Source organism: Thermomyces lanuginosus (assembly GCF_041956635.1).
Source record: "Thermomyces lanuginosus strain ATCC 200065 unplaced genomic scaffold VTN49scaffold_27, whole genome shotgun sequence".
NCBI classification, from domain to species: domain Eukaryota; kingdom Fungi; phylum Ascomycota; class Eurotiomycetes; order Eurotiales; family Trichocomaceae; genus Thermomyces; species Thermomyces lanuginosus.
This window is the reverse complement of record NW_027192361.1, coordinates 1,192,353-1,215,171: the sequence shown is the minus strand read 5'-3', so window position 1 is coordinate 1,215,171 and position 22,819 is coordinate 1,192,353. Positions and strand designations below refer to the sequence as shown.

The 22,819-nt window shown below is 53.2% G+C and overlaps 11 protein-coding genes and 1 non-coding gene across 12 annotated transcripts; 6 read left to right on the top strand and 6 right to left on the bottom strand.

Annotated features, from left to right (window-relative positions):
• Positions 1-79: 79 nt before the first annotated feature.
• VTN49DRAFT_2691 (uncharacterized protein) lies at positions 80-797 on the top strand (the record flags this gene model as incomplete). The annotated part of the gene is made up of 3 exons (XM_069410444.1): positions 80-130; positions 281-635; positions 694-797. The coding sequence occupies 3 exons, from the start codon at positions 80-82 to the stop codon at positions 795-797; spliced, it is 510 nt and encodes a 169-aa protein (XP_069269249.1).
• A 26-nt stretch (positions 798-823) lies between these two features.
• On the bottom strand, positions 824-1,996 carry VTN49DRAFT_2690 (uncharacterized protein; the record flags this gene model as incomplete). The annotated part of the gene is made up of 2 exons (XM_069410443.1): positions 824-1,223; positions 1,827-1,996. 2 exons carry the CDS (start codon positions 1,994-1,996, stop codon positions 824-826), a joined length of 570 nt encoding a protein of 189 aa, XP_069269248.1.
• A 119-nt stretch (positions 1,997-2,115) lies between these two features.
• VTN49DRAFT_2689 (uncharacterized protein) lies at positions 2,116-3,731 on the bottom strand (the record flags this gene model as incomplete). The annotated part of the gene is made up of 3 exons (XM_069410441.1): positions 2,116-3,211; positions 3,266-3,542; positions 3,611-3,731. 3 exons carry the CDS (start codon positions 3,729-3,731, stop codon positions 2,116-2,118), a joined length of 1,494 nt encoding a protein of 497 aa, XP_069269247.1.
• Positions 3,732-4,706: 975 nt separating this feature from the next.
• On the top strand, positions 4,707-6,225 carry VTN49DRAFT_2688 (uncharacterized protein; the record flags this gene model as incomplete). Its single annotated transcript, XM_069410440.1, has 3 exons — positions 4,707-4,998; positions 5,049-5,354; positions 5,405-6,225. 3 exons carry the CDS (start codon positions 4,707-4,709, stop codon positions 6,223-6,225), a joined length of 1,419 nt encoding a protein of 472 aa, XP_069269246.1.
• Positions 6,226-6,802: 577 nt separating this feature from the next.
• VTN49DRAFT_2687 (uncharacterized protein) lies at positions 6,803-8,921 on the bottom strand (the record flags this gene model as incomplete). The annotated part of the gene is made up of 4 exons (XM_069410439.1): positions 6,803-6,979; positions 7,050-8,663; positions 8,714-8,858; positions 8,914-8,921. 4 exons carry the CDS (start codon positions 8,919-8,921, stop codon positions 6,803-6,805), a joined length of 1,944 nt encoding a protein of 647 aa, XP_069269245.1.
• Positions 8,922-9,440: 519 nt separating this feature from the next.
• VTN49DRAFT_2686 (uncharacterized protein) lies at positions 9,441-11,993 on the bottom strand (the record flags this gene model as incomplete). The annotated part of the gene is made up of 2 exons (XM_069410438.1): positions 9,441-10,148; positions 10,206-11,993. The coding sequence occupies 2 exons, from the start codon at positions 11,991-11,993 to the stop codon at positions 9,441-9,443; spliced, it is 2,496 nt and encodes an 831-aa protein (XP_069269244.1).
• A 546-nt stretch (positions 11,994-12,539) lies between these two features.
• VTN49DRAFT_2685 (uncharacterized protein) lies at positions 12,540-12,782 on the top strand (the record flags this gene model as incomplete). Its single annotated transcript, XM_069410437.1, has 1 exon — positions 12,540-12,782. The coding sequence occupies one exon, from the start codon at positions 12,540-12,542 to the stop codon at positions 12,780-12,782; it is 243 nt and encodes an 80-aa protein (XP_069269243.1).
• Positions 12,783-13,237: 455 nt separating this feature from the next.
• Positions 13,238-15,498, bottom strand: VTN49DRAFT_2684 (uncharacterized protein; the record flags this gene model as incomplete). The annotated part of the gene is made up of 3 exons (XM_069410436.1): positions 13,238-13,543; positions 13,598-14,678; positions 14,843-15,498. 3 exons carry the CDS (start codon positions 15,496-15,498, stop codon positions 13,238-13,240), a joined length of 2,043 nt encoding a protein of 680 aa, XP_069269242.1.
• A 2,177-nt stretch (positions 15,499-17,675) lies between these two features.
• Positions 17,676-19,901, top strand: VTN49DRAFT_2683 (uncharacterized protein; the record flags this gene model as incomplete). Its single annotated transcript, XM_069410435.1, has 2 exons — positions 17,676-17,869; positions 17,924-19,901. 2 exons carry the CDS (start codon positions 17,676-17,678, stop codon positions 19,899-19,901), a joined length of 2,172 nt encoding a protein of 723 aa, XP_069269241.1.
• Positions 19,902-20,274: 373 nt separating this feature from the next.
• Positions 20,275-21,051, top strand: VTN49DRAFT_2682 (uncharacterized protein; the record flags this gene model as incomplete). Its single annotated transcript, XM_069410434.1, has 4 exons — positions 20,275-20,295; positions 20,347-20,481; positions 20,539-20,642; positions 20,703-21,051. 4 exons carry the CDS (start codon positions 20,275-20,277, stop codon positions 21,049-21,051), a joined length of 609 nt encoding a protein of 202 aa, XP_069269240.1.
• A 217-nt stretch (positions 21,052-21,268) lies between these two features.
• Positions 21,269-22,564, bottom strand: VTN49DRAFT_2681 (uncharacterized protein; the record flags this gene model as incomplete). Its single annotated transcript, XM_069410433.1, has 1 exon — positions 21,269-22,564. The coding sequence occupies one exon, from the start codon at positions 22,562-22,564 to the stop codon at positions 21,269-21,271; it is 1,296 nt and encodes a 431-aa protein (XP_069269239.1).
• A 141-nt stretch (positions 22,565-22,705) lies between these two features.
• On the top strand, positions 22,706-22,777 carry VTN49DRAFT_t37. Its single transcript has one exon. It is a non-coding gene; the product is annotated as a tRNA-Ala (tRNA).
• The last annotated feature ends 42 nt before the right edge of the window (positions 22,778-22,819 follow it).

The following is a 22,819-nucleotide window of genomic DNA, read 5'->3' as shown; positions in this document are numbered from 1 at the left end:
AACCACAGGAATGAATGTGAACCAAAATGAGTGGCAGGGTTTAGGATACAAGATGAGCACTTGGATGCTTGTCATCAGAATGCCGGAAAGGACACGGTTCACAGCTGTGTCCAGACCGCCTTCTGCATGTGTCAGGGGGTTTTAGCGCCATGAATGCAAATCACATGATCCGAGAATGATTCTATCACGTGACTTTTGATCGCCGAACAGCCGCGCTGTGCTGTTTGCTCGATCTCGATCAAAGGCACCCGAGGCATCGAAGATTTTACTTTTACAGTAGGATATTTTGGAACTGAAAATTGAGGCTGATTGTGTCTATTTTTTGAGTACATGTCTATGTACTATTGTTCCTTTTGATACAAGCTGCCATGAATGGTCACCAGCCATGTTGCGATTTTCCTCCCATGTCCGACGTTGCCAAACATTCTTGCGCCGAGTCGCACCAAGGTCGACGAACGCAGCGGAGAGCTCAAGTGCTGCTGCTGCACGAGCACCACCCGTGGAACGTCAACCTGTTCCTGACACCGGTGTCAGGTCCGAGGCACGGTATCCCTTCAAGGAGAAACAATCGAAGCGCGAAACATCCGGAAACACTCAGAGCCATGCGGGCAAGCCATTGATGGACCAATCCAACCGTCTTGAGCGACGGTCTTCATTGCTACAAGTCGATCGGCTTGTGGACCGCGTCTCTAGTGTGTTCGTCGGGGATATCAGCATCGCCGGAAAGTAGGTTGGTATGGGATAGAGTGGCATCGGTGGCCGCACGCGAACCCAGATTGGGGAAGGGGAGAGAGTAGTATAACTCTCAGGTCCACTCGTCATATCATGGGTCGATATAGTCTAGTCGTCCGAAGTAATCCAGCATTTTGTAGCATAGGCTCGGATCGTCGCCGGGTTCACCGCCGAACAGACGATAATGCTCGTCTTCTTCAACCGAAGAAGCGGCCTCCCGTTGAAGATACCCTCGGGCCTGCCATGAGTCGAACGCGCTAGGCCAGATAGGGGCAATTGGTTCGATATGGTATGCCGAAGGTGTCAAAACGGAGGGCGGCAGCAGCAAGTTGGACGATGGTAATGATGGCGGCGGTTGAAATCCCGTTGAAGATATGGACCGATTGACTCGATTGCGCGGTCGAAGACGCGTCCGACGTCGATTATGACGGCGACCCATGATTTTGTTGTTGAGTCGAAGGGTACGATGGCGTTTGTTTCGTGATTCGTAGCTGAATTGGTCGGTATAAACGAGAGTGGTAGAGAGGAGTGCGGATGATCAGGCGCCCGTTACCCCTTGTCGGGTTAAGAAATAATCATGGTGTAAAGATTGAAGAGTAGAGATCGACCCTCCCTCTTATTAAGGGAGGCAGATACTCTAGGAAGAGTCATCTTGGATGACTCGAAGGGTGGCCTGAATTTTTATAGTTAGGCTGAGCTGATGAGGTGATAAGGTAGCTAAGCTATGGTGAGTCATCACTGGGCCGCAGATGGCAAACAATTTGACAAATGCCCCGACTCGGGATCTTTCGGGATTGTTCGATGAATTGTCTAGAGCACAGCATGAATTGCGACACGAATTTGTCAATGGGTCCATAAAAAAAATTGCAATGGAGGGATCTAGATGTCTCCAGCCCTAAACCGTTGGGATTGACGCAATTATGCATTCTGTAAAGGGAACGGGAAATCGGATGGGGGAAAATTTCGATGGCACCATGAATCATGCCATAAGGACAATTAGATAAAATTAGCTTTTGCCAGATCGGATCGTTTACTCATGAACTACTATATGACTCATCATTCAACTGAAAAAGTTTGTTTGTAGAACGGAGTACGGCACTCTCATTTCGTCATCCTTGTCAGCTACAGTGGTGTGACTAATGAATCGGGTTCTGACGCTTCTGATACACCTATCTGACTTGTGGTACCCCGTTTTCATGCGCAATGGATGTGCTGGACCGATGATCTGCTCATGCTCCCACGGATACTTAGATGCCGGGGCCATTAATGTGGATCACCGAAACATGGCCTGGTTTCTGTGGCACGAACAAGTGTACATGGGCGGACGGTGTCAAATTTCCAATTGCCAACAAGCGTCTGATGAAACCATGCAATTTCCAATCATCAATGGCTGCTACGGATGATTTCCAATGCTCGATCGCCCTTGGGAGCAGTGGTGAGATTCTCATATCCGTCCGGAGTAACCAGGATGTCATCCTCGATCCGAACGCCGCCGACAGGCAAATATCGTTCCACCACGTCAAAATTGATGTACTGCGCAATGGGCAGCGTCTTCGCTTTCTGAAGGGCTGCCAATGAAAAGTAGATGCCTGGCTCCACCGTAACGATCATGCCTGGTTCCAGTGGTGCGGCCGACAACGAGCAAGGTGATCGCATCATTGTAGGGGCCAACGCGCTGGGAACTTCTCCGTCGTCCTGTGCCATGATGGGCTTCTCGGAGACATCGTGCACCTCTAGCCCGATATGATGGCCAAGACCATGGAGGAAGAAGGACGTTGACACTCCGGACGCAAGAAGCTCCTCGACAGTGCCGCCCTTCAGAATCCCCAGCTTCAGCAGCTCCTCCACCGCAATCCGGTGTGCCAACACATGCAGGTGTGCGTATCGAACGCCGGGCTTGATTCGCTTGATGCACTCTTCCTGCATTCGCTCTACGACCCGATAGATATTCTGCGCCTCTAGACTCGGCCATTCGCCTTTAGGGTTGAGCGGGAAGGTGCGAGTCACGTCTGAGGCGTAGCATTTGTACTCGGCTCCAGCATCTAGACAGACCAGTTGCCGGTTTTTGAACGGTTGGTTGTTCCTGATGTAATGTAGCACTGCGGCGTTCTCCCCGGACGCTGCAATAATTTCATACGCCTGATTGGGGGCCCCGTGGGCGGTACAAACGTTGAGGAATAAGCCTGCGATTTCTGCCTCATTGGACATTTTCCCGATGTGGCGCAGGACTTCCATATGGGCTAGTCCAGAAATTACGTTTGCCCGTCGGATCATGTCGATCTCGTATGGGTCCTTGATGGCCCGCAGAGCATCCATGACCGGCTGCAGACGCGTCGCATCAACACGTGCTCCGTTGGTAGAAGGCGGTGTTTGTGAGGCATGAAGAACGAAGATATCGGAGCTCAGGTCGTGCTGTTGCACCCAGGAGGCAATTTCCGACGAGAGTGAATCGACATACCGTGCCTGGTCGATATCATACCTTGATTGTAGTTAGTAATTATGCTTGTTTAGATGTTGGAGTATCTTATCGTACTTATGGAGGGCATCTTCCGGGGTCAGGCCTTGACCGTTGTAAATCACATGGCGAAGGTCATACGATGGTAGATAGAGTGTCAACGTGTCGCTCTTGATATCATACGTGAGACGGCAATCGGGTTCGTCAACTCCACTCAAGTAGTAGAAGTAACGTCGCTGGCGGAATGGCACTGGTTGATCCGAGTCTTCGGCGAGGACAGTCGGCATCCCCTCGAGATAGATAAGGCCGGTTGTCACCCCGAGTCTCGCGGCGACATTGCGGGCATGCTGTTTTGCTGGACATCAATCATTCATTAGTAACGGCCGTTGACAGCAGGTTGTTTTGATCCGATCGAGAGCTTACCCGGATACTTGTTGCAGCTGGAGCCCGACACCGTTATCTCGAAGTGATAACGTTGGATGTTGGGGATATCGATGGAGTTGACCGTCGAGGTCACCTTGTTACCGCCCTTGCCAGCAGTCATTTTGGCATTTGAAGTCCTTGCTGTTATGTTTCAGTGATGGAATCTACAATCCGCTCAAGGAACAGCGATGTAGGGATCCGAGAGGGAGGCATTGGGGTCACTCGGTTGGCTTCGGCATTGAGCTTCCTTGGCTGCATATCTATCAGACTAGCTGGGGCTATGGAGAAGCCTAGGCCATCATGTGGTGTGACTGGAGAGAGGGGAGAAGCGGACACCGCATCATCTGGAGTACAATGGAACAAGCCCGAACGATTACTCTCTCTCCGCGTTCTCCTCATAACCCTTTCTGTTTCAGACTTGCAAAGCGTATTCCTTAAGCTAGAAATGAGTAAAGGATTGAACGAAGGGCGATGCCGCTTACGGCTAACTGCGACTATCAAGTCGAATGGGAAACCAATTCCGCTGGCGATCATTCCAAATGCAGATACCAAAATCCCGCTCTCCTGGCAAGCAAGGTAGAACAATACTCAACATTTCACCTCATATTATCTTGAGCCTGGCAGCAATTTATAGTTCGTACCTGGACAGATTCCCGATCAACAGCTGTCATCGGCCTGTTTCATCTCGTGGCTGTAGAAGCATCTCTGCTTCAGGCAGACCCAAGTTTGGGTGTTTACATAATCGAGACAAACCAACCAAACCGCTCTTCTCCATCAGATCAGCGTAGCCATCATCATTCAATTTGCCGCCACGCTCGTCTCCAGCGACGCTTTCCTACTGTTTCTCCTCATCGTCAAGACCCTACGTTTTATCGTCCCTCTTTTGCTCTCATCTTTGTCGCCGCGCTGGTCCGCCGCAAAAACCTCCCGACTGCCCTTCTGCGCCCTGGATGTGTCCGTGACGTCTCGGATTCCCCGCCTCTCTTGGGCTGATCGAGACGCCGGGCGCTGTCGACGTCACCGCTAGTCAACACCCTCTGGAATCAGCCGCCAACTACCCACCACAGGCTTTTCGCATGCAACCGCATCATTCATCATGCCACCAAACTATCGTTCCGCTGGATCGGCGATGCTGAGCGCCGGCAGCTCCGGCTCGACCGGCAAGGGCATTCTGATCGGGATCCTCTCGGCGTTTGGTTCAGCCGGAGTCGCCCTGATCGTCTTGGCCGTTGTCTTTTTCCTCCGGTATACTCGCCGCGGGCGCATCTTGCTGGATCGGATTGGACGGCCGGGAGAGTTTGATGATGAGCAAGCCTTTGCGCGGGAGGAGGCGGAGGCTCTAGAGAATATGGATGAGATATCGCGGGCTGAATACCTCCGAGCGAAGGGTACGTACGACAAGCGCAGGAGGGGTAGCATAAGCTAATGTTTGTCGCAGCGTTTATTCAAGCGAATCCACCAGAAACGATGCAGACCGATATCTCGTTGTCTCAGTTTCTGGCGATTCAAGAAAAGGGCGTGTCAGCCTGGGAATTCGAGCCGGAACTGGAGATCGCCAACTGCTTCGTCGAAGCTCGGACGGAAATTGAGTTCTTCGACTCGGAATGCAGCGTGCAGACAAATCTCCCGGTGCCAAAGCAGAATGATGTCTACTACTGGGAGGCCAAGATCTACGACAAACCCGCGTCGACGTTAATTGCCGTGGGCATGTCTACGAAGCCGTACCCGATGTTCCGACTTCCAGGTATGCTTGTCAGATCGACACATAAAGCAATATTCTAACCAATGGCGCAGGCTACCATAAGACGTCGGTTGCTTATTTCTCGAACGGACAGCGGAGATTCAATCAGCCCTTTTCCGCCACGAACTACGGGCCTGAGTTTGCCCAAGGGGATGTCATTGGAGTGGGATACCGGCCGCGATCGGGAACCATTTTCTTTACCCGGAACGGGAAGAAACTGGATGATGTGGTGCACGGGTTAAAGTCGCCTAATTTCTTCCCAACGATTGGAGCGAACGGCCCATGCTCGGTGCATGTGAACTTTGGACAGATGGGTTTTGTATTCATTGAGGCTAACGTCAAGAAATGGGGTCTTGCTCCCATGACCGGCAGCCTCGCGCCCCCGCCGCCGTACGGCAGCGAGCAAGGCAGCATCCTGCTGGAGACTGGGTGCGATACCGGTAATGCTGCTGGTACCCGGGGATATCTCGGCGCGGGATACCGGTGCGTCGGAGTTCGGCCCGGCCCGCCGACCAGCCCCGGCCCACAGCGGTCTCCAACGGACATTTCCCTTGCGCAGCTTGCCCATATTCCTTCGCATGAGGACGTGGGCGAAGGCTCCAGTCGGATGGGCACGGAGCACCTTCTGGACGCGCACGGGCCTACACCTAGCAGTCCACCGCCGGAGTACAGCAGCCCCGACCCAAGCCGACGGAACAGCGAGGACGGCTCGGCAGCCTCGCAAGCGCCACTTGTGCGTGATGCACCACCCTCGCCGCCGATCCCGAGCTATGATGCCGCCGTTGGACATGCCCGAACCAACGACAACAATCCTCCCAATCAAACTGATCAATCCGATCAACGCAACGACCAGCATGATGAGCGGACGACATGACGACCCTTCTCCTCCTCCCCTCTGCTTTATCATTATGCTATGCGACATGTAGATATTGTATACAGATACCAACAGTACGGCACAAGAAAGCAAAGCGAACGGTTGACGTGACGAGACACGCTTTGTCTTTTGGAATTAGCGGTCATGGTTAAGCAGGCGTTCCTCCTTCTTTTGTTTTTCTCTTTACGGCGCAAGGGTGATTTGATCTTTTGCATTTGTTGTGTGTGTTGACAGCTGGGCGTTGGATCTCTAGGGAAGGTATGTTAGGAAGGAACTGGGTTGATGACTGTCTTGTGTTGTGAGCGCAATTTGCCATTCTCATTTGATTTTTGTGTAGTCTAGCCTGATCTATGGAATATACGTTATGGATTCTCTAAATGAATGTGTCATCTCTCAAATCTTGATTTCCTGAGTCAATGCAACATTTCAAGCACTTTTCTTCATGAGACTATTTAACTGTTTCTTTTCTTTCATGAGTCATTTCGACCCTCCTTCTTTGACAAGAGAAGAGAGATCGAGTATCAACACGATAGAAAGGTGATATAAAAAACTTTTCCCCTTTCCATGTAAAAGAATTTTAGAGTTTCCGCACCTCCTCCTCCAACTTCTCAATCTGCTCCCTTTGCTTCTTTACACTATTCGCTACAACGTCTCCATTGGTCAGTTGTTGAAGACGCTCCAGGTCTTCATCGGTGAAGGTATTCGACCGAACTGGTCGGAAAGGGACGGGGGAGCCTGCGCGGGATGTGAGGAACTGAAAAACACTATGTTAGCAACTTGATGTCTCTTTTAAGTGTTAGTAGACGGCAAAAGAAGGGGCGTACCGAACTAGCCGCACTCAACAGCGCAGCCAAACTGGCCTGGACAACATCTTGGTGGATGCCAACACCCCAGACCAAGTCGCTGCTTCCCGCGGCAGAGCATTGGATGTACGTCGCGGCGCGGACATCACGGCCCTTGCCGACGGAGTGCTCCTTGTAATCCTGGACGTCGAGGTCAATACCCAAGGTGGAGAGCGCGTGGGCAAGCGACGAGATGGCGCCGTTGCCGACGCCCGTGATCGCGTGCTGGATGCCGTCGATCTCGATGATTCCCGTGAACCGCCGCTTGAGGTGCTGCGTGCTGGGCACGTGGCCGGGCTCGACTCTTGTCAGGTCGCCGTTACTAGTGGGAGGCGATGTCGCGGTATCGCCCGCGGGACGCTCTGTAGTGATGTTGTAATCGACAAGCGTGCAGCGCGGGTTGCTCTTGAGGTGGTAGGCGTTTTCGAACAGAGCGACGATCTCGCTCTGCCGGAGTTCCCTGTTGAGACGCTCTGTCTCCCGCTGCACGATCTTGCTGAACTCGATCTGCAGGCCGCGCGGCAGGTCCAGCTCGAGGGTCTTGAGGATAACCCAAGATGCGCCGCCTTTGCCACTCTGCGAGTTGACTCGGATGACGGCCTCGTATGTCCGACCAATGTCCTGGGGGTCCAGCGGCAGGTAAGGGATCTCCCATGGGTCCTCCGGCCCGAGACCGGCCGCTTCCCGCGCCATGAAGCCCTTCTTGATCGCGTCCTGGTGGCTGCCGCTGAATGCGCACACCACCAGCTGCCCGCCGTAGGGCCACCGCTCGTTGACGGGGATCTTGTTGCTCTCCTCGACGACCTTGATCACCGAGTTCAGGTCCGAGAAGTCTATCCCCGGGTGGATGCCTTGTGTGTACAGGTTCAGCGCCAGGGTCACCAGATCCACGTTACCTGTCCGCTCGCCGTTGCCGAACAGGGTACCCTCGACCCGGTCCGCGCCTGCCATCTGCGCCAGCTCTGCTGCCGCGACGGCACACCCGCGGTCGTTATGCGGGTGCAGAGACACCGCAAACGTCTTGCGGTCCGACATGTTCCGGCAAAAGTACTCGACCTGGTCGGCGTAGACGTTCGGCGTCGTCATCTCCACCGTTGCGGGCAGGTTGAAAATCATCGGATGTTCCTCTGTCGGGCCCCAGGCCTTCTTGACCGCCTCGCAGACTTGAATCACATAGTCTGGGTCTGTGTCTGAGAAGGTCTCAGGCGAGAACTCAAACTGCCATTCCGTGCCCGCCGTCGACGGGTCGTCCTTAGTAATGGACCGCGCGTACTCTGTGCATTTCACTGCCCGCTCTATCGTCTGCTCCTTGGTCATGCCGAACACGATGCGACGGAAGCAGTCGCTCGTCGCCAGGTACAGGTGGAGAATTGCCTTCTTTGCGCCCTTGAGCGAGTCCACCGTCCGCCGGATCAGGTCCTCTCGGCAAGGGGACAGCACTTGTAGCCAGACATCGTCCGGCACCGCCCCAGGTGTCTCGATCAGGCGGCGTGTGAAGTCGAAATCGGTTTGCGATGCCGACGGGAAGGACACTTCGATTTCCTTGTACCCGAGCTTAACGAGCATCTGGAAGTACTTCCATTTTTGGTCGCCATCCTGTTTTGATCAGTGACCGTTCTTCTTAGATTACCTTGAAGGCGCCCTACCATCGGATCAGCCAGACTCTGATTGCCATCTCGTAGATCAGTGGCCAGCCATCGCGGGGGCTTGTCAATGGTCTTGTTCGGCCATTGTCGGTCCGGCAGATGCAGCGGTTTGAAGCGCTTATATTTTTTCGAGGGATCCTTGAGCCTAAAGATGAGTTAGAACAGACTATCCGGTGTCCATTCTGACTGAGACTGCTTACATCGGCATGGTGAAGGGTTCGATTGAGCGGAGTACTATGACTCAACCCGGCGGCTATAAGATGGCAGGTACAACTAAAAGTTTTGAATCCAGTGACTCGATCAAAGACAGAACCTGGTCTTTAAAGGTATCGTCCGAGTCAGCAGACGCGCCCTATAACTGTAAAATCCAAAATGCCAACGACCATGAGTCACCAATCGGTGTCTCCAAGTCTGACGTGCAGTTCCACCGTCATACAATTTTTTTTCCCTCCTTTGGCTGAGGGGCCCCGGTTGAAATTTCAAGATTCGGAGGCAAATCGGACGCAAATCTTTGCTGAGACTAAGCCGGATATGGTTAGCTTCAACGGATTTTCAATGAAGCTGGGATTCTCCACTAATTATTGACCAATTACGGCAAAACCTCTCATCCCCGGATACAAACATGCAAAATCCACCCTTATCCATTATCGGCGATAGTGAGAACCGCCCTAGGACATGTAGTCATGTACATGCTCCATAGAATACAACCTCAATGACAAGCTCCAAATCATTTCCGCCCTGTCTTCTTCGCTTTCGCTTTGGCCTTCTTCGATAGCTTCGTACTACCAGCGCCCCCCTCGCGCTCTTTCTTGCCCTTCTTCCAGATTTTGCCTTCCTTCCGCTGCCGGGTATCATCCAGCCGCTTTTTCTGCTTGTGACTAAGCTTGCGCTTCTCCTTCTTCAGCACGGACTCCGGCCCATTGAGCTCCATCAGGCCCCGTTTCTTGGCCTCTTGCTTCTCTCGCTCGCTTTCGAACCAAGTCCGCTTCGGCCGAGACATGATTTCCTTTTCGTGCTTGATCAAGTTCTCCCCCTTGGTTACCTGCATCTCGACCTGGGCAAGCTCCTTCTCGGCCTTTTCTTCCTCGAGGATCTCGTCAATTTCGCCTTGCATGCCTTCGATTTTCTCGCAGAGTTGATCCACAATTTTGGGATCCACGACGCGGCTGACGATCTTGGCCCCTTGCGCCTTGCCGGTTTTCACGGCGGCTTTGACGACCTTGCGGTCGGGCTCGGCGGCGATCGTGCATGCACGACCGGATCGCCCTGCTCGTGCCGTACGACCGACTCGATGAAGGTAGATTTCATGTTTTTGAGGAGCTTCGTAGTTGATGACGGTTTCGACGCCCTTGATATCGAGACCGCGGGAGGCAACATCGGTGGCCAATAGGAAATCCACTCGGCCATCGCGGAAGTCCTCGACTGCTCTGATACGCTGGTCGAATCGTTAGTCAATATAGAACTTTACTCCAGCAGCTCTAGGAGAACAAACCTGTTCTTGGGTCATGCTGCCATGAAGTTCCGCAGCTTTAAGCCCAAACAGTCCAAAAACAATCCGCACCCGATGCGTCTCTTTCTTTTGACGGAAGAACACAATGACCCGGTTTTTGTAGACCTCCTGACACAAGTGTATGAGATACCCGAGTCGCTTATTCTCCCGTCCAGGTCGCAGCCGGACAAACTCCTGAGTCAGCGTGCTGACCGTCTGTTTCTGCGCATCGACCATCAACCGGACTGGCCGGTTGAGGCCCACGCGGATCAACCGATCGACCGAACTGGTCATTGTCGCAGAAAAGAGCATCGTCTGGCGCGACTTGGGGATCGTCTTCAGGATCTCGTCCAGCTCGTCGGCGAACCCATCGTCCAACATGCGGTCCGCTTCATCAAGGACCAGAATCTCCAGCGTATCAACCGTAAAGCTGGCGGAGTTCCGCATGTGGTCGATGAAACGACCCGGAGTGGCAATTATCACGTCCGGACGTTTCTTGAGTATGTTCTCCTGCTCCCGCAGGCTGAACCCACCGACCAGCTGGCAAAAGGTGATGTCGGTGTAAGTGGCTAGCTTTGTGGCGACGTTGTAACACTGTACGGCGAGTTCTCGGGTGGGCACCAGGATGGCGACACGGCTGGTTGGAACCTTGCGTGGCCGGTAGAGAAGGCGCTCCAGAATGGGAATGACGAACGCGGCGGTCTTACCCGAGCCCGTCACTGCGCCGCCGACGATGTCCTTGCCCATAAGCGCCACAGGAATCGTCTTACGTTGGATAGGCGTCGGTGTGGTAAAGCCAACGGCCGCAAGGCCTCGCAGGATTGGGCGTGACAGATTGTAGTTTTGGAATGAATCTTTGCCTGTGTCGTCGGACTTCTTTTTCGACTTGCCCTTCTTATCAGTCTCCTCCTCTTCCGGAGCGAAGAAGGCTTTTTGCTTCGCCAATTCCTCGGCATCTTCTTTTTCAGACTCTTCCTCATCTGATGCCTCATCCAGCGGGTGAGGGACCCCGGATGCGACAGACTCGTCATCGTCATCATTACCGCCGGAAGCCTCACCATCGGACTTCTCGCTACCTTCATCCTCTTCTTCTTCAGACTCCTCATTTTCGCTGCCAGCGCCCATTCCAAATCCATCGGGGGCAAGCAGCTCGTCGTCACTCAAGTTAGGAACATCCTCATTCTCCTGCTCCTCACCATCTTCATCGCTGCCATCACTCGCAGCATCCTCTCCTTCTTCACTGTAACCACCATCCTCCTCTTCCTCATCATCGTCTGACCCCGACTCTGGCTTCTTCTTCTTCTTCTTCTTTCTCTTTTCTTCCTCTTCCTTCCTTGCCTTCCGCCGAGCAATAATCTCATCGATATCCACCCCCTTCTTATTACTCCCCTTCGCAGTCACCCCGTTTCGTTTCCCATCATCAACACCCCACCCATCAAAATCCTCAATCACCCCTTGCGCGGCATTCCCTCCAATATCGAATTCAAAATCCGAGTTGAGTGCGCCGTCGTCCTCTCCTTGTTCTTGCTCTTCATCGTCATCTTCCTCCGCATCAGAGCTATCCACCGCCTTCTTCTTTCCTTTTTGTTGTTGTTGTTGCGTCGCGGATTGTTTCTGCTTTTTGGCTTTTCGATTTGGCTTCTCCGTTTGGTCACGTTTCCGCTTCTTGGAAAATTTCACTGAGACGGATTCCTCCTCTTCGTCAACGATATCATCCTCAATTGCGACATCGTCGTTGTCCGACAGCGTCAGAATGAAATCGTCCTCTTCGCGAGGTCGGCCGGGTGCCATGACTTGTAGCCGATAAAACGCTCCCGTTCTCTAGAGTTCTAAATCACACCAGGAAAGAAAGACCCGCTCCTCAATATATCAATCCCATAGAGAGAAGAGAGAATATCGAACTGAAAAGTGTAATAGCGGGCTTTTCTCGCCGTTCAGAGACCTCTTCATCCTGGAGATAATATCAAGCAGAAAAATTTCCCCATTATTGAAGGCGGTCTAGATTTTCGGTCGGCAGAAAAGTATCTTCCACTCACACCGCCTCCGTTTTGTAGTACGTATAATGGTATCACGTGATATATAGAAACATCCCCCTTTCGGGCGACCTCCAGCTGGAGCTTAGGGTTGATGACACTACATTCATTGCTCAAATCTCTCGAACAACATCTTGCATTGAACAATCGGAGAGCCACTCAAAATACCAGGTATCAAAGCAAAAAAAAGTAGCAAAAGCCTAAACACTTCAGCAACAACTTAACGCCAGGAATTGAGAACCCCCTGTCCCTGTGTGCATCTGATGATAAATCGTACTCCATATGTTGCCTGAACTTGAGAATCATGAGGGAGGAGAAACATAAGCAACAGCAGCCAGGGGTCTATAAACACAGAAAACTCGTACATCAAATCAAAACATCAAACACGCTGAAAAATACGACAGAACAGAAACGCAATAGTAACTCCCAGTTTTTCGAAACTTTTTTTTTTCTTTTTCTTGGCCTTCTCACTCTCCGTTTTTTCGCCGTGTCCTTTCCTGCCATGCCCGATTCCAAGCAAGAAAAACAGCAAAAACGACAAAACTAGAAAAGAACATGATAGACAGAGACCGCCCAGGTTCTTCCTGTATTCATTCTAACCAGGAAGGATTTTAGCGCCGTCTATTATCATCCTTCCCAGAGGGGACCAGATAAAGTATGCTCCGATAGCAAGCCCGTGAAAAATGCATTCTTTTCGTCGTCGCATCGTGGTTCGACATGATATATTCCGCCAAGTTTCGTCACACATGGCATGAAATCATTGCTTTTGTAGAGAGTTAGAGTAGAAGAGAGTAGGAGATGTTTCATTTCAGCGATGCGTGATGTGGTGGCAACCAGTTGTGGCTTGAGAGGACCTGGGGCGCCGTCCAGCGGCTGCAGCGAGTCTTTCGAGCACGGAAGTTTGACATGTAACTGGTGAGAGTACGGAATAATTCGACATCGAACGCGGCCAGATCATCTGGATCATGCCGCAGCACCAGAGGCTGTATCCCACGTCCAGGTTTACATCATTCCTTCCTCGCCAATACCCGGAAGGCCAACTCCGGCAACATTGATGTTTTGTCCGTGCATAACACCGCCCACAGCAGCATTGCGAGCGGCAAATAACTCGGGATTGCACGGCGGCGAATGCGCTCTGTGGTATTTCAATCCATTCAGATTCTTGTATCGTTTTCCGCACACTTCGCATCGATACGGCTTTTCTTTCTCCATCCCGAGTGTCCCCGGATACGGTGCCGAGGTCTCAGGGTCGACGATGGAGAACGTACCATCGCCGTTCTCGTGCAGTTGCTGATTGTTGTGACCATGCTACAAGATTCTGTTAGTGGTGGCTGACCGATTCAATCAGACACAGCGACTTACCGCTTTGTGATACTTGAGACCATTCTGATTCTTGTATGCCTTCTCACAGCCGATGACGGGGCACCGATACGGCCGGGGTTCTTCGTGAGGAAGTAACCCTGTAGTATCTGGAACACCGGCACGCAGTTGTTGCTCTCGTATCCGGCGCGCGATTTCACTGTTGGGCCCATATTGAGAGTTCCCCAATTTGATGTGAGCCTGAGACGTGGCATTTCCAGTTCCACCGCTCGGGCTGAACAGTCGCTTTGCCGGCTCGTCGATGCAAAGATTGACCATATCGTTGCTGCCGCCAAACGCGGACAACTGCCCACCAGGAAAGCCGTTTCCGTGCATCGACAATTCGCTGAAGCCACCAATGACCTTTTCATCCAGCTCTGCAGGGGTCCCTGGTCCCGAGGACTCAGGAGTGTTGCGGAACTGTGCCTGAAGCGGGTTCGACGTCAGCGTCGGCGTATTGACCGACGAGACGGTGGGGTTATTTTGCAGCACATTCTGGCCATTGCCCACAGGGGTTCCAGGTTGCGACCCTCTAAGTGCCTGGTGCGATGGAAGCATGCTAAGATTGAGCTGCAAACCCCGTTGGTTCTGCGAGCCAAAGGGTTGTCCGTGTAATTGCGATGAGTACATATGCGACGAGGAATCTGTTACTCCCATCGCGTCATCCAACTCCATGTCGTCGATAGTGTCCATATCCATGCTGTGGTGCGACGAATTGTAGGCGTTGGAAGAATCCATCTGACCGTGTTGCTGGCCGGGATGATACTTTGACTGACCATTTCCAGCCCGGTGAGACTGCATGCCACGATCATGACCCGACTGTTGACCCTGTTGTTGGGCCATGGTCGCAGCCGCTATCGCGGCCGCCCGGCTGTCCGCCTGGCTCGAACGGTGGCCGGGTTGGGGGGATTTTTGAGCATGGGCCTCCTCATAATGCTGCAGTAGGTCATGCAGCGTCGGCAGCGTCACGCCGCAGCAGTTGAAATCGCGCATGAAATTGGCCTCCAGTTTCGGCAGATAAGAGGATGAGTGGAAAGAGGGCGACTGGAACCCTGTGAAGGGCGACGTGCCAGTCATAATGATACTAGGGTCACAAAGTCAGCATGATGAGTCTCTCGCTAGGGGGATCGCTCGGTTCCACGACAGGGATACATGCGCCCGGAATGAAGCGTCAAGAGTAGGGTAGGTGCAAAAAAATCGGGAAAGGTATGTGCCAGGAAGGGGGGTTAACGCGAGGGGGTTACGAACTCATCTCGAATCCAACTCCCGACTGAAATACCGCCCCAGCTCATGCCTCCCACAAGACTGCCTGCCAGGGATTCGCGTCGTGGTTTCTCCCGATTGGATCCCGTGACACTGATTGGCTTACTGCCATTTCCCCATTGAGCCATGCTTGTGCTGAGCGAGTCCTTTCGGCCCGGTGTGGTTTTGTAAGTCGTGCTGGGATTTGCCGCGGTGGTAATCGGAACGTCGTGGCGCTCACTGTTTGCGGCCTTTTGCAGTGCGGACGTCAGGTTCGACGCCTGCTGAGCGGGTGGAGACACCGAGGTCGAGCGGGTGGCAATGTCGATGGGTGCCGCCTGGCCGGTCATTTTGTGCGACTTGGGAGACGAGAAAAGAGGGATGTCGTCGTCGTCGATGACGATATGATCAATGTTGTTGCTGTTGCTGTCGCTGTGAATGTCGGGGTCCAGCAGGCGGGCGTCGCGATGGCCGGCGTGACTACCTGCGTCTCCCGGTTTGCCGGAGTCCCTGGAGCTTAGGGGCTGTCGACGAACAGAGACGGTGTCAAATCCAACGGGGGTCCGGATGGGAGTGGACTCCCGGGTAGATGGATGATCGTGGTCGCTGGAGGAGGGAGAGTAGATCAGAGGGGGTGTTTGCGAGCCTCTCGTCTCCTGCATCAGACTGGAGCGGATCCAGTCAACCCTCGCGATGTCTGGAGGCCGGGAAGATGCAGCAGGGACAGGGTTACTGTCCGCTTCGAGAGCGATTGGACTGAGGAGTCGATGACCTCAGAATGAGAGACAGAGGAGTCGCCGACAGCGGTTGGAAGTGATTCTAGGCGAATCGCGCCAACGCTGCATTAACCGACACGCTCGGGATGCCGCAGAATAGAGGAGGATCTGGATGATAAAGAAAAAGCGCGTCTGCGATCCTCCGGGATGGGATACAGAGCACTACAAATGCACAATAACTCAAGAACAATTAATTCTGTAGATCAAATGGCGATCTAGGAAATAATAATAATTTCTGGCGGAGAAGAGGGACTCCCTTTGCTGGGACGGGTCAATGGGGTTTAACTGTTCCAAGGTAATTGGTAATCGCTTCGTAATATACTACACCCGCTACTCGGCCCGGCACTGCACGGTAAGGTTAAGTTAATTCGCGAAACTTCGAGGTGCAGAGGCAGGGCGCGCGGATCTGCCGGATGAGAGACACGAGACGTCAGCTTTCATCTCTCAGCTTGCGCAGCTGGCGGTATGTCAGCCTCTACAATAGATTGCTTTCCATTGTCGAGGATAGAATGGATGGGCTGATCGTGTCCAGAGACCAGTGACTTTGTAAGACCCAAGTGCATAACCATCGTAACAAGCGGTAATGCTGGTAACGCGCTTGCACCAATCGGGAAAAGGCTGGAGTTAACAGATATCCAACCCGCGGTAACCCCGTCTCCGCCGGAATTGCCTCCAAGCAAGCAGGTTTGGAGACGAAGGGGGCAGGTTGCATTCCAGGATTGTCATTCTCCTTGCCCAATGCAGGTCGAATTGCCTGGATGAGCACTCCTGCTTCTGCATTGAACGGGGGAGCAAGGGAATCAGGCAATGCGATCCTAAATTGGCCTGCAGCTTCCCAGCATTGGACGCGTTATGATCACTAATCATTTCCTAGTCGGGTGGGTACTTCCCACTAGTGACAAGGGTGCTTAGACCGGGCGCTCGGCGTGTGACCGCCTAACTCGGCTTTACTCCTTTCGGATAATTTACCAGTCTGAATGCAATTCTTGTCCAATCATCGGCAATGCCGAGATTCAACCTTGGGTTTTCCGAATTTCCATTGGCCGAATTGCTCCATATGCCACGTGATTCGCCGTTTACCTTTAGCGCCGTTGCCATCCGACGCTCTGGGTCGACCGAGTGGATCTAAATGGTGATTGGTCTATTTAGTGCATACCTTGAAAAGAAAATCAAGCAACTGCACAATAAGCCTGTGTGTGGAATTGTTGACAGGTCCAACTTACCAGGGGTGATGGCAAGACTGAACGTGGCAATATCATTCTTCGATTACATTGGAGATCCTCTTCGTGTGGCTGTAGAATTGTTGATATGTATGCTCGCGAAGACAAGTACTCAGTACGGTCTTTAGTAGTACTTGACCAGTCGGCGGGATTCTGCTCGTGTGTCCTTTCACCCGACTTGCAACGATCTAAAAACTAAAAATCTCCTCTGCAACGTTCGATATGTTTCTGGCGCGAGACGCTCGACGAGTCATTGGAAACCTTTGCCCATCCCCTCCAACCCTGACCGCCAGAATGCGAAAACGAGCGAGCATCAATCCCGCAAATCAGCTGGCCTCCGGCAGACCGACACACCGTACAATGGGCTCTCGGGCAAACTCCTCCCCTTCCGCTGTTCTCCTCCGGTCCCCGGCACGTGTCGGCAGCCGGGTCTGGCGTTCCGCCATAGCGCAAAAGCTTCTTTGCTTCTCGAAGCCTTCGACTGTTCCTGCACGGCTTCTTATCACGCCGATCGCGGCCAAACGCGGCTAGGTGTCTTATGTAAGAGGCGCGCATGGTATTCAATGGAGCCAAGCCAAGAAGAGCCAATCAGTGATGTGGATGAGAGACCCACAGCTTTAAAAGGCAAACACTGCAAACATTTGCGGGTGGCATGCTGATTGGCCACCGCAAAAAATCGAAAATCTGATTGCATCGTTGAATCGGCAAGATAGATCGGCTTCCCGTGCGCATTGCTGTTGGTCGCAAGGTTCAGACGGCAGCGGGCACGGCTTTGATTTAGCTGACGTCAAGGTACATCGCGACCTTCAGTTGGCGCCCTTGTTTCTTGACCACGCAGCGGCCATGGAGTCGGAAACGGCGCCGCAATTAAACGGCTCAAACTCGAGCCACATAGGCTTGGATCGCAGAAGCTCGCCAGACGCGACCGAAGAGCCGCCCAGCAAAAAGACAAAGCTGGATGAAGCGTCCAAGGATGGCGAAAACAAGGGTGCTGATGTTCCACCGCGAGTGAAGGGTGTTGCGCCCATCAAGAAAGAGTACGAGATCTACCAAGTAGAATATTTCGTTTCTCATTGCTAACCACGTCGCAGGTTCCTGGTGACCTTTTCGGCCGAACCGTCGCAAACAACACCGGACGATGACTCGGCAGAAGCATCGACTCACCAAGAGCAGCAAAAACTCAAAAAGCGGCCAAAGAGCAGTGGAATGAACACGCACCGCAAGTTCGGCAAGTCACAGGATGAGAAAGTGCTATGCGGGACACGGATGCTTCGGCCTGAGTTTTCGCCCGAAGAATGTCCCTTTGGTGACGGCTGCAGGTTTGAGCATGACCTGCGCAAGTACCTCAAGGAATACAAGCGAGAGGATCTGAAGACGTTCAACGGCGTATGTCCGGTGTGGGAGGTCCGGGGCACCTGCCCGTCCGGCTGGAGATGTCGGTTTGTGTCGTCACATATGACAGAGCGCGAGACTCCGGATGGGAGGAAGGAGCTAGTGCTCGTTGAAGATGAGGAGCGGAAAGAAAAGACAAAACCGAAATTTCCAATGGCAAACGACGAGGGGATTGTTAACTCTGTCTCGACCGAGGACAAACAAGCGCTTGCGAAGAAAAAGACAACAACTCCAAAAGCGGATGCATACGTGAACTGGCTGGAGAAGACCTCGAAGCAGTTCGAGGACCTACAAAATCAGCGCAAGGCCCAACAGGAAGGCCAAAAACAAGAAGACCAGCAAGCGGATGAAAAGGAAAAGAGAGAGGAACACCGGGCTACATATTTGGAAACACCTTTGTTGCCATCTGAAAAGAGGAAGATATACTTCGGACCGGAAACGCCAGTACTCGCTCCGTTGACGACGCAGGGTAACCTGCCTTTCCGTCGTCTTTGTACAGATCTCGGGGCACAGTTTACTTACTCCGAGATGGCGATGAGTCTGCCGTTGATTCAGGGCCATAAGCCAGAGTGGGCTTTGATGAAGGCGCACGAGTCAGAAATGAGACCACCAACTGTCTCGTCGCGGGCGACAGAAATTGTCAAGGGTTATGACAACTCGAGGGATTTCCGGTTTGGCGCACAGATTGCCGCCAACAAGCCATGGGTGGCCGTGAAAGCTACCGAAGTCATGGCAAATCTCACGCCCAATCTCCGGGTGATTGACCTCAACTGCGGCTGCCCCATTGACCTAGTTTACCGCGAAGGGGCCGGCTCTGCACTTCTCGATCACCCATCAAAATTGGAAAAGATCGTTCGCGGGATGAATACTGTCTCAAACGAAATTCCTATTACGGTAAAAATCCGCACAGGCACCAAGGACGGGAGCCCGACTGCGTTGAAGATTGCAGAGCGTCTCACGCTCGGGGGCTATGAGGCGACCGAGCTAGGCCTAGGCCCGCCGGGCGTTGCTGCGATAACGCTCCACGGCCGCACCCGACAGCAGCGGTACACCAAGAGCGCAGACTGGGGGTACATTTCCGAATGCGCCACACTGGTAAAGAATCTCCGCCAACAAGCCGAAGACGTGGTGGACACCATTCGCGAGCCCGACCCGCGGACGCTGCCGAACGGAGGCAAGATCTTTTTCATCGGCAACGGCGACTGCTTCAGCCACGAAGACTACAACGACCACATCCAAAACGCCAACGTGGACAGCGTGATGATCGCCCGGGGCGCGCTTATCAAGCCGTGGATCTTCGAGGAGATTCAGGCTGGTCAATACCTAGACAAGTCCGCGTCAGAGCGGCTGGCGCTGGTGGAGAAGTTTGCCCGCTACGGACTCGACGCCTGGGGTTCGGACGAGCACGGTGTTGGCACCACCCGACGGTTCCTGCTCGAATGGCTAAGCTTTGCGTACCGCTATGTGCCTGTGGGCATCCTTGAGTACCTTCCGCCGAGAATCCAGGATCGGCCGCCGGCGTGGCGAGGGCGGAATGAGCTGGAGACGTTGCTGGGCAGTGACAACTACAAGGACTGGATCAAGATTACGGAGATGTTCTTGGGTCCGGCCCATAAAGATTTCCGCTTCGAGCCGAAGCATAAGAGTAATGCGTATGAAATCGAGACGCAAGGATAGAATATATATGATGTGATGAATCGTACTCTTTACATAGACCTGCTCTTCAATTGTTATGCCAGTTGGCAGAGCGCACTAGGAAGTAAATCACGTGCCACCAGTAGCTCCAGATGACGTCTTTGACCAAGTTGTAACTTGCAAACGTGCAGGCTGCAATCGTCGATAAATTGGAACATCAAAAAAGGACACCTCACCAGGTTTTCCTGTCGGTGTCTTATTTTCCTCCTTTTGAAAATATCTTAAACTTCTTGACTGCAAGTCCTCCCTCCTCCCTCCGTTGAATCTTCTTTTCATCCATCTGACGCGTGTTTGTTGACAGTTGAACTTTTCCTAAGTCTGCTTCGCGTGTCGACGACACACAACAGCAGCCAAAATGACGCTCTACTACACTCTTGTACGCACCCATAGGCCAGGGATTGAGCTCTAAGTTGCTGATTTTATTCAGGTTTTTGTTCTCCTCATGCTGGAGATGATTGTCTTCCTCGGCCTCATCGTTCCGCTGCCCTCGACCTGGCGACGGAAGCTCTTCACTTTCATCTCGGAGAGTCCTGCGATAGCAAAACTGCAGTATGGCTTGAAGGTACAGAAATCACGTCCCCCTGTCATTTGTACACCGCTAATAAATATACAATGGCAGATCACATTCATCTTCATTCTCATCCTCTTCATCGACAGCGTGAACCGCGTGTACCGAGTCCAGCTTGAGATTGCATCTTACGGCAAGGATGCCGTTGGCGGAGGGTCAGCCAAAACGCCCATTCCTTAGATATGCAGACCAGTCCTAACTAACATCAATAGCAGAGCCGCCGCCGCCCTCGGCGCCGAGCGCATGGAGGTCCAGGCCCGCCGCTTCTACTCCCAGCGCAACATGTACCTGTGCGGCTTCACGTTGTTCTTGTCGTTGATCCTGAACCGTACGTACATCATGATACTCGAGGTGCTGCGCCTGGAGGATAAAGTGAAGCTGCTGCGGCAGCAGGTTGCCGAGGGTGGAGACAAGGACGAGGTGGCGCGGCTGAAGAAGGAGCTCGAGGCCAAGGATCGGGATATGGCGGTGCTGAAGAAGCAGGTCGAAGGCCTGCAGAGGGAGTACCATGAGTTGGGGAATAAGGTGGCGCCGGAGGATGGAACGCCGAAGAAGGATCGGTGAATACATCCATCTTCGTCTCATTTCCAGGGTGCAAGTCATGAGTTTTCGGCTCAATTGATGTGCTGAAAATTCGCGCCGGAATGTCATGTGTTGTATCGATAGGACAGGACCTGTGTATCATTGCTTTTTTGACGGACAACATACGAGGAACGCAGGAGCAGATGGGTCGCTACTATCATACCCAATTCTATATACCCCGTACACACATAATTATAATTCATGTCAAGAAAGTCCAATAACTCGGATACACCAACTCATCCTCAAATATACGCCTAACCTGCTCCAGCACAAACCGCTCCACCTTACCCACGTTCTTAAGAACCTGCTTCCCATTCTCCTTCCGGCCAATCTCGCTCTCGACCCTGATATGCTGCAGGAGACTGTTGCTCCCGTAGCGACGCTGGGACTGCGCCGTCTGACCACCGCTCCCTTCCCCCTCCCCTTCCTTATTCTGATGATCGGATCCTAACAAAGCATCGGCATCCTCCGGCGACAAGAAACACAAATGCCATCGCCGCCGGATATACGCAACCACCGCGACGCCGTCAAAAGTCATGCCCGTGATGTTGAGTTTGAGCGGTAGGCCGACGAAGCTCGGCATCGGGTAGTCGAGGAGAATCTCCGCGGTGAGGGAGAGCTTGATGTCGCCGGCGTATTTCACGTGGCAGAGGACTTGAAAGTCCTCGGGCCGCTGTTGCTCGCGGGTGGAATGGCGGGGACGAGGGTGAGGAGGCGGTGGTGATGGCGCAGGATCGGGGGCGTTTTTGTTGAAGGTAGAAGTAGTAGTAGTAGTAGGCTCGCCGCCGGATCCCGTTGTTGTTGTTGGGTCACTGGCAGCGCTCTGGCCGTGGGAGAGTCCGGACGGGTTGGTGTTTGCCGTCGACGGTCGCGACGGCGAACTGTGCTCCTCGGCTTCGGGATTTATTGCAGGAGGGATTTCTTCCGTCGGGGACGACATGCGCCGCGCGTCTGAGGGTCCTGGTGGGAATCGGCCGGGGAACGATGACGCTCCCGCGACGGCGGCCGCCAGTGGTGTCTGCGTCCCAGACAACCCGCCAAGCATGAGGTGATGGTATCCGACATTGGACGTGCCGCCGGGAATCGCAGGAGAGCCGGACCGAGCAATCTGCGCATGCTCTGCAAGACCAAAGGGGAGCGGGTGATTCAACTCTCGATCATCTCTGTGTCTTGTACTATAGCGCCGGCCGAGGCGGTCGTGCACGTCCGACGGTGACGGGCTTGATTCGGACTGACCATCATTCTCATCCTCCTCGTCATCGTCATCGTCGTCGTTATCCTCCTCGTAAAAGTCCGCAAACGGATCACAGATATCCTTAATCTCCAGCTCCGGCGCGACACGCCCAAAGTCAAAGGAATGCACCTGCACCGACCGGATGAATCGCGGCAGAGGTACCTGCTGGAATCGATCGTGAATGAAGGCGCGGATGCGCTCGGCCAGCTGCTCACCGTCCGGACCAGACGTGGCGGTCTGCCAATCGATCTCTATGGACATGAAGACATGTGGGTGTGTCGCTGATGTCACCAGCGGGACTGCGGTTTGGAAGCATTGTGGTCATTGTTAAAAAAAAGTAGCAAGCCTTCGTTAAGGAATATAAATCAATTTTGCAAGTTGACAAATCACTGCGAATGAGATGGGCTTGTGGTTTAGTGGTATAATTTCCCGTTCGCATCGGGGAGGTCCGGGGTTCGATTCCCCGCGAGTCCAGCTCTTTTTTTCATTGTTGTCATCTTTTTCTTTTTTTTTTTT